A 15,966-nucleotide genomic window follows, 5' to 3' on the forward strand; every position below is an offset into this window, starting at 1 on the left:
TAACATAGCTAAAGATAACACAATAATTACAGCAAAAATAATGACGACCCTGCTCATAAGAGCTTACAATCTACAATGAGGTGGGGGTGACACAAAGTCTAGGGGCTTATTTACAATGGTGGTCCAGCCATCTTGAGGGGATGAGGGAGAGATAAAGGCTGCATGGGCTCATCACCAGCCAGTATCTGTAGTGCTTTTGGGTTTGGTAGAGACTGGTGGAGATAAGTATATAAGTCTGAGGAAGGTAAAGGACAGGGTTGTCAGACAATGTTATACTATAGTTCATACCCACTGTCATAGTAAATATAGTCACAGGTTGCAGACCTCTGTTATTAACTAATTCTCCCCCGGGCAATTTCCCATTTTTTCCTCCCCTTCTTCCAAGAGCCATAACTTTTTTTTTCCAGCCATATAGCCATTTGAGGGATTGTTTTTTTGCGGGACGAGTTGTACTCTTGAATAACGACATTTATTCTGCCACATAGTGTACTGGAAAGCGGGAAAAAAAATCCAAATGCGGCGACATTGCAAAAAAAAGTGCAACGCTACAATGATTTTTTTATTTACCATGTTTAATATATAGTAAAAGTGACCTGCCAATATCATTTTCCAGGTCGGTATGAGTATGTAGATACCAAAAATGTATAGTTTTTTTTTATTTAAGTGGTAAAAAAAGTTCAGAAATTTGTCCAAAAATTTTTTTTTTCGCTTTTGTTGACATTTTCCAAGACTCACAGCACTTTCATTTTTCAGGATCTGGGGCTGTGTGAGGGCTTATTTTTGTGCCCTTACCTGTTGTTTTTACTGATGCCATGTTGGGGTAGTTACGATGTGTTGAGTGCCTCTTATCGCACTTTATTATTTTTTTCTCGTAACGCTGTTTATCGATCGGATTAATTTATTTTATATTTTGATAGATCTGTTGGCCAATCATGATATAAAAAAAGAAATCTTTATTTAAATATACAGAGTGAACAAGATGATTGGAGAGGGTGGACATAACAACACAGACATGAATACATAAAAACAAGTAGACGACGTTCAAAATGCAGGAACATGATCTTATAATAACAGGCAATATCTAAAGTATCTAATTCATGTATTTACAGCAATCATACTGTATTAACCCACTAACCATCATAACCATAATTGCTACCTGATTAGTATAGAAACCACCACACCCCCCCGCACGTGTCTCCCCGACGCGCGTTTCGGCGTTAGCCTTTCCCAAGGAGAAAGGCTATCGCCGAAACGTGCGTGGGGGAGACGAGTTCGTGCGCGGGGCAGTGTGGTGGTTTCTATACTCATCAGGTAACAATTATGGTTATGATGTTTGGTGGCTTAATACAGTATGGTTGATGTAAATACATGAATTAGATACAAGTGCATCTCACTAAATTAGAATATCATCAAAAAGTTAATTTATTTCAGTTTTTCAATACAAAAAGTGAAACTCATATATTATATAGAGTCATTCCAAACAGAGTGATCTATTTCAAGTGTTTATTTCTGTTAATGTTGATGATTATGGCTTACAGCCAAAAACAGTGATTTGGTGGAGTGGTCGTATTGGACTATTATCTTGAACACTACTGTATATATCTACATCTGTATAAACTATCTCTAAATGACCTAGAGAATTACTGTATGTCAAAGCTGATGTTAAAAACGCAATGCATACGCATGTCATACAGATGCCAGGTAAGAAAAATCGCGTTGTACTCGCATGACAGTCGTTTGACTTTTCAGGAACAACGCCGGACCGATTTTATAAACGCAGATGAGTGTGAGCCCTTATATGCAGATTTTTCCCAAAGACATGCATTACATCTGTGGATGGATATACAGCGGATTAGCATTCACACCACCCGCTGAACTCTACAGGAGCAGCATTGTGGACTAGAAGTGACAGAATCTCATACAAGGGCCATGGAGAGGACACACAACCTGCATTCACCAAAATCCACAGCCAGTCATTGATAGTGTGGATTTTACTCTCTGTAATGGGGGAAATGTTTTGCATCCACAGTATTTCCACAAAGTGCCCACAGAGGATTTTATGCCACGGACTTTGCATTTCACAGAACAATTTAAACTGAATGCTGAAGATGTTGCTGTTTTTTTTATTTTTTTTAAAAACTTTGCAGTGCAGGGAGAAATGTGCTGCAGTGCAGGGAGAAATGTGCTGCAAGTGCAGGGAGAAATGTGCTGCAAGTGCAGGGTGAAATGTGCTGCAGTGCAGGGTGAAATGTGCTGCAAGTGCAGGGAGAAATGTGCTGCAAGTGCAGGGTGAAATGTGCTGCAGTGCAGGGTGAAATGTGCTGCAAGTGCAGGGAGAAATGTGCTGCAAGTGCAGGGTGAAATGCGCTGCAAGTGTAGGGGGAAATGTGCTGCAAGTGTAGGGTGAAATGTGCTGCAAGTGTAGGGAGAAATGTGCTGCAAGTGCAGGGTGAAATGTGCTGCAGTGCAGGGTGAAATGTGCTGCAAGTGCAGGGAGAAATGTGCTGCAAGTGCAGGGTGAAATGTGCTGCAGTGCAGGGTGAAATGTGCTGCAAGTGCAGGGAGAAATGTGCTGCAAGTGCAGGGTGAAATGTGCAGCAAGTGCAGGGTGAAATGCGCTGCAAGTGTAGGGGGAAATGCGCTGCAAGTGTAGGGGGAAATGCGCTGCAAGTGTAGGGGGAAATGCGCTGCAAGTGTAGGGGGAAATGTGCTGCAAGTGTAGGGTGAAAAGTGCTGCAGTGCAGGGTGAAATGAGCTGCAGTGCAGGTGGAAATGTGCAGCAAGTGCAGGGTGAAATGAGCTGCAGTGCAGGTGGAAATGTGCAGCAGGGCTCCTCGGAGGTCACTATGGTGTCAGCACATCAGTGGTCTTCTCGTTATGGCGTCCTTGTGAAGTTCCCACAACTCCATCACTTCCTAAGCCTCCTGCACATGCTGGGACAATGGGACCCCTCTGACTGTTGCCTTGGCAACGTATTCCACATGGTCCCTCACTTCCGGCTTCACGTCACTGGCGTATGACACAGGACGCAATTACGGCGGGTCACGTGACGGCAGAGCTGCGACGACTCTCCGGTGACCTCACGACAACAGTACGGAGCGGCCCCGGTGTTCGCGCTGCAGCAGTGCCGGATCCGCTCCTTCACCCCCGGGGATCTGTGCATGGACCTGTGAGCGGTGTGTGCGGGCAGCGGAGGGGACACGGCCGGGGGAGACATGTCGGAGCCCAGCAGCGTATCCCTGCAGCAGATCCTGGACAGGTGAATGGCGGGGAGGACCTGTGCATAGTGTGACTGTATATGGAGGGACAGCTGGATGTGACCGTATACGGAGGGACAGCTGGATGTGACCGTATACGGAGGGGCAGCTGGATGTGACCGTATACAGAGGGGCAGCTGGATGTGACCGTATACGGAGGGACAGCTGTATGTGACCGTATACGGAGGGACAGCTGTATGTGACCGTATACGGAGGGGCAGCTGGATGTGACCGTATACGGAGGGACAGCTGTATGTGACCGTATACGGAGGGACAGCTGTATGTGACCGTATACGGAGGGACAGCTGGATGATGTGTGACTGTATGCGGAGGGGCAGCTATATGATGGGTGACTATATGTAGGGGAAGCTGGATGTGACTGTATACGGAGGGGCAGCTGGATGGCGGGTGACTGTGTACGGGGGGGCAGCTGGATGGTGGGTGACTGCGTACGGGGGGGCAGCTGGATGGCGCAATACTGTGTACGGGGGGGGGCAGCTGGATGGCGGGTGACTGTGTAGGGGGGGCAGCTGGATGGCGCGTGACTGTGTAGGGGGGGCAGCTGGATGGCGCGTGACTGTAGGGGGGGCAGCTGGATGGCGCGTGACTGTGTAGGGGGGGCAGCTGGATGGCGCGTGACTGTGTAGGGGGGGCAGCTGGATGGCGCGTGACTGTGTAGGGGGGGCAGCTGGATGGCGCGTGACTGTGTAGGGGGGGCAGCTGGATGGCGCGTGACTGTGTGGGGGGGCAGCTGGATGGCGCGTGACTGTGTAGGGGGGGCAGCTGGATGGCGCGTGACTAGGGGGGGCAGCTGGATGGCTCGTGACTGTGTAGGGGGGGCAGCTGGATGGCTCGTGACTGTAGGGGGGGCAGCTGGATGGCTTGTGACTGTGTAGGGGGGGGGCAGCTGGATGGCTCGTGACTGTGTAGGGGGGGGGCAGCTGGATGGCGCGTGACTGTGCAGGGGGGGGCAGCTGGATGGCGCGTGACTGTGCAGGGGGGCAGCTGGATGGCGCGTGACTGTGTAGGGGGGGGCAGCTGGATGGCGCGTGACTTTGTAGGGGGGGGCAGCTGGATGGCGCGTGACTGTGGGGGGGCAGCTGGATGGCGCGTGACTGTGTAGGGGGGCAGCTGGATGGCGCGTGACTGTGTGGGGGGGGCAGCTGGATGGCGCGTGACTGTGTGGGGGGGCAGCTGGATGGCACATGACTGTATAGGGGGGGCAGCTGGATGGCTCGTGACTGTGTAGGGGGGGCAGCTGGATGGCTCGTGACTGTGCAGGGGGGGGCAGCTGGATGGCTCGTGACTGTGTAGGGGGGGCAGCTGGATGGCTCGTGACTGTGCAGGGGGGGGGCAGCTGGATGGCGCGTGACTGTGTATTCCACACAAATATATATATACAGGCAAATTGTTGTGGGAAAATCAAAACGTGCAGCCGGTGTTTCTGCCATAGGGGTCATTTGGGTATTTTCATATATCACATAGTTAAATAGAAAAGATGAACTTGTTGGACCTGTGTGACTATGTAAGAGCAGCTGCTGACTACAGATGGGGAATCTGCAGCGCAGAATATGATTGTGTGAGATCTTCGGCTTGTCATCTTTTATCGCAGATCTGTTGTGGATTTTCCCCAGTGAGGTAGTCAGTAAGTGCAGTCGCCCCTAATTACTGATTTTACCTCAACTTACCCCAGATCTGCAGTAAAATCCAGGATAATAACACTTTATTCCAAGTGTAATAGGCCATACTCTGACCTCAGTGACTGGTGGAGTAATAACCGCCCTCGGAGGGGGCGCACTGTGCTTTCAGTTTTCTCTCTTCTCTTGAGGATTACTTTCACTCTTACTGAGCTACATGTGGATACAGAGGGGAATTCTGCTTCGGGGACCACACCTTATGAATTACTCAAATAAGTCTGGGCCTATTTACCCTCCTGTGATGGGAGCTGAGGCTTTTTTGCACTTTTCTAGATTAAAAGTGCTGTTTTTTTATTGTTTATCTTTATTATGTGTGTCCTGCAATTGCAGTTTTGTGCAGTAAAAAAAAAAAAAAAAAATAATTGGAGTGTTTGTCGTGTACATGTCAGATTCCTATGTATTTAGCAGACAGCGACATTTAAGTGATCAGATCTCTCCTTGTGGAGAGTGATATGCCAAGCCTGAAATACCATGGTGAGGAGAGTTTTAAGCCTTGCAATGCTCCTCTGGGAAATTATGCAAATTGCCTCTTCAGAGAGGAAGAGGACTAAAACTCTTAACGCCACCTATTGGAAGCAGCAATCCCACAAGTCACTATCGACCCTTTAACAAGCCTTGTTATATGACTTAGGATAATAGCAAAACCAGAATCGAGGGTCTGCCGGAGCGCCCTGCAGGTCACAACACAATGTAAGTCTATGAGAGCCTCATTCTGGCTCTCATAGACTTTCATTGAGAGCTTGTGATGTAGCTTCTGACTTGCAGCCAATCTGAAGCTGCTGTCGCAAGATGGCGCCACAGGACTATAGCGGCGCTGAAAAAAGGTGAAGTATAAGCCAGGGGGCAGGGGCCTTAGTTTAGTAGCACCACTCCAGCACTGAAAAAACTCCCCTATGGAGAGGTGCTTTAAATGGTCGTTTTGGGTCTGTCCCCTGTATGAATGGTTCAGTAATGAGTGTGAGACCACTGGACTGTCCACTGTCTGCACACGCTCGCCACTCACACAGCAGACTGGGTGCCACTGTCTTGGCATCGGATACATTTCTTTGGGACAACCTCTCTAAGGGGACTGTAACTTCATGGCCTTTTTTTGTAATTAGGTCCATAATCACAATATAACAATTACTAAACTGAACGAACCTTTAGCCAACAGTAACTTCTAGGACTTTGCTCGTAGTTCTCAAAGACATGTACAGGATGTGACTTTCTCAGAAACTGGCAGCAGTACTGTGCATGGGATGGGAATTATATATAGTACATGATGTGAAGTTCACGCTGACTTTGCAGTATTACTTCATGTTGTTATATTTATTAATACCTTTTGTAAGTTTCTAAGATGTTTTAAACCTGAAGTATTTGTTCCCCTATCACTGCCATAGATGTCTGAAGGTTTTTCACTTCTTCAGGAGCGCACTGCTCCCCATGCCTCCTGACTTTCTATTTGTCAGGGGGACGCCGCGCTCCTGTAGATTGACAGTGTGGACCAGGTGCATGGTTGTGCCGCTGGTTCGAACTGTGTGCTTTGCCGTGCTGCTAGCACAGGTAGATTTGCATCTGCGGCCTGGAGAACCTGGTCCGATCCTGCAATCTGCACACTCTCCTTGCCTAGGTGTCACGGGTGTTGGTTGCAGGAGATCTCTACATTTGGCATTACAGACATCTTCTTAGAGGCTGGCTGTCTCTAGGACCCAGCGTTACCTCCCTCTTGCTAATTAGCTCCTGTCTTGGGTGTATATATACCTGGTGTGTCTGAGAGGGAGGTGCCGGCTATAATAATTTAATAATTTCTACTTGTGAGGCTTTAGCAAGAGCAGTACTTTGTCCTCTCTGGAGCTTGAGGCCGTATGTGCATTTGTCTTGAGTCGTCTAAAGCTAAGCAATCCCCCTCTGTTTGTCTACCCTTGTTGTCTATAGTGTTTAGTGGAGATCGACTAGTGCTCATCTCCTTCCATCCTTAGCCATACGCCAGGGAAAAACAGGGCGAGTCACGCGTGCGGCGATTGGTGCAGAGCCAATATAGGGATGGTAGTTGAGACAGGGTGACACTAGACCAGACTCAGGGGTCTCTCCTTTCCTCTTTCCCTTTGTGTTGCCCTATGTCTTTCCCACACCTGGCGTGACACTAGGTAACCGGCTACCTGAGACTGCAGCGGTGGCTGGTATCCTGGTAACAAAGCTGTAAGCTATAGAATTAAAAATACTATCTGTTCTCAAGAATGGAAGTATTTTTCATAAAAGTTAGATTGCAAATTTGCTTGCTATTTAAGTGCTTGATACAACCCCTTTACACACTTTTGACCTTGATCAGTTAAAATAGTAATTATACTGTAAATCAGGGCTAGAATGAAAATTACAATTTAGAAACTATTTATCTTATTCTGCCTTATTTTACTAGTACTAATGTTCTGTGAAATTACATTTTTGGCTACTAGGACTTGTAGTTGTAAATTTCTCCAACCGTGAGATGTAGAGAAGCCGATTGGTCATGTTTACAACATTTTCATTCCATGTTCTGGAAAACCCCTTTAATTTGTTGTCCTCCTCTGCTGTCTGTGGTTATGTCGCAGCAGGAATTAGTTTGTGTGCCAAAAGCACGGCATGTTTGCTCCGCTGTGCACATAGCAGGATCTGTACCTATTGTATGATGTAACATAGGAAAGTCACACAGTAAAGCAGCTGGAAATGATCTACGTCAGGGGTGAGAAAATAGTTCTCCAAAAAGGGCCACATGAGAGACCGTGCCTGTTGTGGGGGCTCGAACCCACCAGCTGAACCTAATCCCTATTATTATTATTATTATTATTATTATTATTATTAATTTATTTTTTTATTTTTATTATTGTTTTATATTAATTTGTATGACGTAATATTGAGCAGAATTAAGTATGGTGACTCGTACATGATATGATAGGGCTTATAGTAACCTGTATTCTTACCTGTAGCAGCCAATCAGCACCTTATAATTCACTGCTTTTTATAAATGATGGCTCACAGAAAAGGACAAATTCATAAAACATCACAGAAAAGAAGCCAGCCCTTACCAACACCAGGTCAGATTACCAATTCACTGACAGGATACAGAAGACCCCCATGATACAGACGAGGGCAGCACAGGTGCAAAATACTGCTGCAAACAGCCACTCACTAACCTGCCAACATGCACTGAGATGAGGCTTGCATAGGACACCAGTCACACAGATACGTGTGATGCACAGTGTCTGGCTTACAGCCTATTGATGACGCCCATACTATTAGAACAGACGGGCTGCCCAGCACTATATTCATGCACCCCACATCTGTATTTTGCACTTGTGCTGCCCCCGTCTTTATCATGGGGGTCTGCTGCATCTTGCTTGGGCATTGGTATCCTGACCTGGTGTTGGTAAAGCTGTTTTTTCCTCTGTGATGTTTTTTTACATTTTTGTCCTTTTCTGTGCACAGTTTTTAGTGTTAGGACTCGCAAGTATTAGGAACCTTGACGCGGGTTTCGAGCTTGTGTATTTTGGCCAAAAAAACGACCAATACCTCATGTAATCTATTTATCTGATACATTACTTTTCATCTTGTTATTGCACATTTTTCAGTGTTGCAGGATGCAGCCGGGCCCTATAGTGTTGGTTGGGTGAATTTGGGCGTCTATCTTTTGGGGTTCACTATGGTGCTGGGCAGCCCCCCAATCTAATAGTATGGGCGTCATCAATGGGCTGCAAGCCAGACATTGGACATCACACGTACCTGTGTGAGGGCTTTTCTTTTGTGTAACAAGATGTAGTTGTCTGATATTATCTGGTTCATTTGATTGATTTTTATTACTTTTTTGGAGGTGGAATGGACAAAATAATTTTTTTAAATGTAAAGACTAATCATTCTGCAGGTCGACATGATCATGACAATACTGAATATATGAAGTTTTTACATTTTACTACTATCTCTCACACATTTTTTTTTTATAAAACTTTTTTATTACAGGGTTCGCAATATTCTGAGAACCCATAACTTTTTTTTATATTTTTCCAGCGACAGAGTTGTTTCAAGGCTTAATTTTTCAGGACAAGCTGTAGTTTTCACTGGTTCCAACTTTGGTTACATTGAAAATGAAGGAGACACTAAGCGCAATAGGGTCTTATCCAAGGAAGAAAGGGAACTACTCATCTTTCAGGGTTGTATTAACCCCCAATGAAGGAATCATGATGGATCAGCTGCTGCACCACCCACACAACGAGAATCCCATTGGAGCAAAATAGAAGATGGGAGAATGAGGGTGATAGTCCGCGCTGCCAATGTTGAAGGCCATTGTTGTTTCCTGATTTCAGGCCTTCTACCTTGGCAGCACGGACTATCACCCTCATTCTCCCATCTACCATTTTTGGTTACATGCAACTTTTGAATCACTTTTTATCTAATTTCTTATGAGGTTAGATGAGCAAAAACTGGTAATTCTGGTGCTTTTTGTAGTTTGTTTTTCCTTACATCATGCACCGTGCGTTATAAGTAATGGTATAGTTTTATAGTATGGATCAATAGTATATATCAAAGTTCTATAATAATTTTCTTTTAACTTTACTTTCGCACAAGAAAGGGGGTCGGGGAGATCCCACCTCTTGGGAGAATGGGGGTCAGGGAGATCCCGCCTCTTGGGAGAATGGGGGTCGGGGAGATCCCGCCTCTTGGGAGAATGGGGGTTGGGGAGATCCCGCCTCTTGGGAGAGTGGGGGTCGGGGAGATCCCGCCTCTTGGGAGAGTGGGGGTCGGGGAGATCCCGCCTCTTGGGAGAGTGGGGGTCGGGGAGATCCCGCCTCTTGGGAGAGTGGGGGTCGGGGAGATCCCGCCTCTTGGGAGAATGGGGGTCGGGGAGATCCCGCCTCTTGGGAGAGTGGGGGTCGGGGAGATCCCGCCTCTTGGGAGAGTGGGGGTCGGGGAGATCCCGCCTCTTGGGAGAGTGGGGGACCCTAAATATGCTTAGTGAATTGCCCTCTACGTACAAATGCGGAGTGAATGGAGTCCCTGACTCTGAATTCTAGTCTATAGGAGTTAAAGAAACAGCCGGGCAATATAGCGCTAAGCTCTAGTATGGAGGAACGGCAGCCATCTTTCTGCTTTGATAGACATCATATGGCTCCTGTTAGCCATAATGTGTCTTGTTGCTGTAAAGAAGCAGCTGGCAGAATCCTGGATAGGAGGCGCTGAGAGGGTTAATAGGACCAATGTGCAGGATTGTTTGAACTCTTTCCTATAGTGTGTATTTCTTGGGGTGCACTGAGCACAGGCTTAGGACTGGAGATCTGGATAGCTCCCCAGCGATGGATTCCAACAGGGACCTCCAGGCTATAACTTTTCCGTTTAAATGTTGGCACGTCTCCAGAAAATGATTAATGCCGTGCCCATGTAATAATGCATATGCATAAATAATGATTCGGCACCTCCTCATGGACCATCAGGGTTACGAGTGACTGTGACTTGGTCCAACTTTTATATAAACTTTCTCCTGTCGTTATCCTTTAACCTATGTGAGATATTTCAAGTAAAAGGAAGCGGTGATGCCACAGCGGTGCAGATATGTCCTGCGAAGCGATAGAAATGTGCGACGCTGACATGTTTACTGATGCAGAGCAATGTGCAATCTATATTTCCAGCAATAAAATAGTTTCCATGGATTCCAATTAAGTTGCCACGTATCGGCCCTAGTTTGAAAATAGATTTTTTGACCTTTCCCGTCTGTGAGGGCAACGCTTCATTATTCTCTGCTGAAATTGTCATTTTTCCTCATTTTGGCAGAATGACTGTACGGCGGTGTACGGTTGGATGGCAGCAGCCGCTAAATGAACTTGATTTCTGATGTGTGGAAGCGGAGACCAACGTGGGTTTAAATGAACCTAGAAGACCCTAATATGTCAGACATCATATTTTATATCCAGATTTCTACCTGATGTGTATCTGAATGGCCTCATACACACAAGGGACTAAAATGGGGCGCAGAATGAAATATTGACGGCAGAAATCAGTACATAAGTACAGTACATCAGTACAGGGGCATGGCCGTGCTCAGAGACTAAAGAGATGGTGGAAAGTTGCAGCATGGTGGAGAAATATGTGGTCATTGCCCACTTTTTCCCCCTATAGAAGTACTTGAAAATTGTAGGCTGATGATGTCCAATTTAAGGGCACATTCCTACTGGCATTTAATGCTACAAAAATGGTACAATATGGCCGCATATTTTACCCTATTCATCCCAAAGGGTGCAATACGCCCTGACCGGCAGAATAAATTGCTGAATACTACTTATACTGCAGATATTTTTTGCAACAAGTGCATGAGAGCTCTGAAAGGGAATCTGTCAGCAGGTTTTTTCCACCTGATCTGAGAGCAGCATAATGTAGAGACATAGACCCTGATTCCAGCGATGTGTCACTTACTGGGCTGCTTGCTGTAGTTTTGATAAATTCACAGTATTATCAGCAGGAGATTATTACTAGAAGACTAGTAAACCTGTTGTCATGTAGTCCTCCATATTCATGAGCCCTGTATAACCCGCCCACACCACTGATTGGCAGCTTTCTGCCTATGCACAGTGGACACAGAAATCTTCCAATCAGTGGTGTGGGCGAGTTATACACCACTCACGCTACATTTTTGCTATGCTAAAAACATACCCCTTTTTTTAGGCTGAGTGAGGCATGCCTTGCAGATAGACTGGATGGCATTCCTACAGAACAAATGTGATCAGATAAGTAGTCGTTTCCTACAGAGAAAAAAAAGCATTGTCAAGGAAATCCGTATTTAGTCATTTCAAAGTGTGGAGTTCTCCTTTAAAACCATGCTATCCGCATATGTCCGCCTGTCTTGTTTAACAGTCTCCTTGTACGGGCTGCAATATTTTGACTGACCTAGTGCCTAACCTGAACTATAAGCCTCATAGACATATACACTTCATGAAAACATTATTGGGACACTACATATCACACGTCCAGGACCTATTCTGACTTCCCATTTTAAATCCATATACAGTACAGACCAAAAGTTTGGACACACCTTCTCATTTAAAGATTTTTCTGTATTTTCATGACTATGAAAATTGTACATTCACACTGAAGGCATCAAAACTATGAATTAACACATGTGGAATTATATACTTAACAAAAAAGTGTGAAACAACTGAAAATATGTCTTATATTCTAGGTTCTTCAAAGTAGCCACCTTTTGCTTTGATGACTGCTTTGCACACTCTTGGCATTCTCTTGATGAGCTTCAAGAGGTAGTCACCGGAAATGGTTTTCACTTCACAGGTGTGCCCTGTCAGGTTTAATAAGTGGGATTTCTTGCCTTATAAATGGGGTTGGGACCATCAGTTGTATTGTACAGAAGTCTGATGGATACACAGCTGATAGTCCTACTGAATAGACTGTTAGAATTTGTATTATGGTAAGAAAAAAGCAGCTAAATTTAAAGAAAATGAGTGGCCATCATTACTTTAAGAAATGAAGGTTAGTCAGTGCGAAAAATTGGGCAAACTTTGAAAGTGTCCCCAAGTACAGTTGCAAAAACCATCAAGAGCTACAAAGAAACTGGCTCACATGAGGACCGCCCCAGGAAAGGAAGACCAAGAGTCACCTCTGCTTCTGAGGATAAGTTTATCCGAGTCACCAGCCTCAGAAATCGCAGGTTAGCAGCAGCTCAGATTAGAGACCAGGTCAATGCCACACAGAGTTCTAGCAGCAGACACTTCTCTTCAACAGCTGTTAAGAGGAGACTTTGTGCAGCAGGCCTTCATGGTAAAATAGCTGCTAGGAAACCACTGCTAAGGACAGGCAACAAGCAGAAGAAACTTGTTTGGGCTAAAGAACACAAGGAATGGACATTAGACCAGTGGAAATCTGTGCTTTGGTCTGATGAGTCCAAATTTGAGATCTTTGGTTCCAACCACCGTGTCTTTGTGCATCGCAGAAAAGGTGAACGGATGGACTCTACATGCCTGGTTCCCACCGTGAAGCATGGAGGAGGAGATGTCATGTTGTGGGGGTGCTTTGCTGGTGACCCTGTTGGGGATTTATTCAAAATTGAAGGCATACTGAACCAGCATGGCTACCACAGCATCTTGCAGCGGCATGCTATTCCATCCGGTTTGCGTTTAGTTGGACCATCATTTATTTTTCAACAGGACAATGACCCCAAACACACCTCCAGGCTGTGTAAGGGCTATTTGACCAAGAAGGAGAGTGATGGGGTGCTACGCCAGATGACCTGGCCTCCACAGTCACCAGACCTGAACCCAATCGAGATGGTTTGGGGTGAGCTGGACCGCAGAGTGAAGGCAAAAGGGCCAACAAGTGCTAAGCATCTCTGGGAACTCCTTCAGGATTGTTGGAAGACCATTTCCGGTGACTACCTCTTGAAGCTCATCAAGAGAATGCCAAGAGTGTGCAAAGCAGTCATCAAAGCAAAAGGTGGCTACTTTGAAGAACCTAGAATATAAGACATATTTTCAGTTGTTTCGCACTTTTTTGTTAAGTATATAATTCCACATGTGGTAATTCATAGTTTTGATGCCTTCAGTGTGAATGTACAATTTTCATAGTCAAGAAAATACAGAAAAATATTTAAATGAGAAGGTGTGTCCAAACGTTTGGTCTGTACTGTATATGAATATAGAGTTGGTCTACTCTTTGCAAGTGGGAATTTTCCCCATTCATCCAGAAGAGTATTTGTGAGGTCAGACACTGATGTTGAAAGAGATGGTCAGAGACGTAATCTCTTCCACATAGCACCCCCCACCCCAACCAAGCCTTTATGAACATTGCGTTGTGCACTGAGGCCTAAACATTGGAAACTGAAAAGGGCCTTCACCAAACTGTTCCCAAAAAGTTGGAATCTACAATTGTCCAAAATGTATTGGAGTGCTGAAGCATTAGGGTGCTTTCACATTGCCTTCTCTGTCCCCGTCGGGGCGTACGTCCAAAGTTCTCCGCAAAACGGGGTCTGGACGTTTACGCTGATGGGGGCCGTAGACTGCAATAGTGACGGCAGCGCGAACGTGCACTCTGCCGTGCACTTTTTTCAGGAGTGTACGCCTACAGGAGACGACACTCAGACGCAGCAGCCTACATCTTTCTTTCTTTTTCTCTTTCCTTTTCCCCTTTTCTCGCAACCCCTCCATCCCTCTCTCGAGCTCCACCCCCTTTTCTCGTGCAACCCCCCCCCCCTACTTTTCGCTATATAAGGCTACGATTTCTGCTTGGCCCACAACCTGAGGAAGAAGGACTGGGTTTCCTTTGAAACGCGTCGGTGATTTGTGGCCGGTTTTTGTAGCCTACAACAGTGACTTCACATGCCTCTCTAACATGTCCCTTCAACACGTGCCGAGGTACAGGAGTGCTTCTGGCTGGAGCGCACTAGACTGACCATTAAGGCATAAGTGTCACAGGTGTGTCAGATGTGACAGTCGTCCTGCAGTTGGTTGTAGAAGATCTCTTCGTTTGGCATTACAGACACCTTCTTAGCTGTTTCACTCTGGGACCCATCGGCTACCTCCCGTCTGCTAATTGACACCCTGGCCTGGGTGTTTAATTTAGTTTTACTTTGCAGCAGGAAGGTGTCGGTGATACTCACATGTTTCTTTGTGAATGCTTGGAGCTCTCAGACTGCTATCTTCCTCTGTGGTGCTAGGAGGACGCTTGGAGTTATCTCTCTGAAGTCGGCTAAAGCTAAGCTGCTTTACCCCGTATTTGTCTCCCTTGTTGTCTTTAGTTGTCAGTGGGGATCGACTAGTGCTCATCCACCCTTCTCTATCCAGGGCCAAGCGCTAGGGAAATACAGGGTTTAGGTTTGTGTGCGGCGATTGGTGAGGAACCAATATAGGGATGTTAATGGAGACCGGGTGATATCAAATCAGCCTAGGAGGTCTCCAATCCCCCCTTTCTCTAGAGTCTGGGCTCCCTTTCCCCCTTCCCTTTGTTTTGCACTTAGTCTTTCACACACCTTGCCTGACAATAAGGGAACAGCAGGAGGAAGCTCCCGCAATGGATTTATTTTATGCAGGACTTTCTTTTCACAACAATATCCAGAATATCATCCCTAGTTTTACATCCAAGGGCTTGTGCCCTATATCATAGCCAGAAAACTCAATATATAAGCATTTGCAGAGACAGTGGACACGGAGTTAGAGATATCATAAAATCAGTAGTTTATTTAATGCTATTAAAAATATTGCGTATTCAATTACATACATATAACAAAAAGTGAAGTGATACAATTTAGAAACCCAGTAGAAAGGCTAAAAATAAGGTCCGCTGAGCACCTATAAGCAAAAGGTATTATATCCACACAAACGTAGAAGAGAGACACTTGTAGATATATAGTCAAGCTATTTAATGGTTCTCACATGTGTCACCTATATAGCTATCAATGCTTGGGAAGTAGGTCCATGCATTTCCAATATAACCCATATAGGGCTTCCATTTACTTCAGCATAAATAGCACAGTGAGGACAATTCATGCTTCAAAGAGGTCTATCAGACCTCCCAAGTAACAAAGGGCAGATATATCTAATAATTTTTTCTCTTCATGGGGTAACAAGCAATAGATAAATAAATTCTTTACCCATTATAAGGTGTTCCAGCAGACCTCCAGCCTAGACCCCAAACGCGCATTTTTGCTTGTATGCTTCCTCAGGGGGCGTTGCTATTGAACATCATAGGTCTCATTTTATCTTCCAGGACCTTACGATCACGTGGTCGGGATGGTTCACTGGCAGTGTGGTGTATGGCGCATGCGCATTCACTCCCCGTGGTCGTGGCCGACCCCCTCACCCGTCAGTCTCTGCGGCAGTCACGTGACGTCGCCGGCGCCAGGCTGCAGCCACGTAAGTGCGGCAGAGAGTTAAAGACCGGAGACAGGGCGCAGCAAATCACGGCAGGGAAGGCGCATGCGCACTCTTATTCTTACACAGGTACTTTTAGTATGAGTTATTTCCATAGAGTGCCACCATGCAGGTTTTCCCATCAGGAGTGCTCCGAAC

The 15,966-nt window shown here is 45.9% G+C and overlaps 1 protein-coding gene across 2 annotated transcripts in view; it reads left to right on the plus strand.

Moving 5' to 3' along the window:
* Nucleotides 1-3,014: 3,014 nt before the first annotated feature.
* The window catches only part of MARCHF5 (membrane associated ring-CH-type finger 5), a 52,058-nt gene continuing 39,106 nt past the window's right edge, over nt 3,015-15,966 (plus strand). For both annotated transcript variants that reach the window (XM_073685237.1, XM_073685239.1), the window contains exon 1: nt 3,015-3,259. Coding sequence is in view for 1 of the 2 variants with exons in the window: in XM_073685239.1 (XP_073541340.1) it covers nt 3,216-3,259 (44 nt within the window). In the remaining variant the exon portion in view is untranslated. The remainder of the gene's footprint in view (nt 3,260-15,966) is intronic.

This window comes from Phyllobates terribilis, unplaced genomic scaffold, assembly GCF_046119375.1.
Source record: "Phyllobates terribilis strain yellow unplaced genomic scaffold, ASM4611937v1 Scaffold_5__5_contigs__length_657084704, whole genome shotgun sequence".
Taxonomy (NCBI): Eukaryota; Metazoa; Chordata; class Amphibia; order Anura; family Dendrobatidae; genus Phyllobates; species Phyllobates terribilis.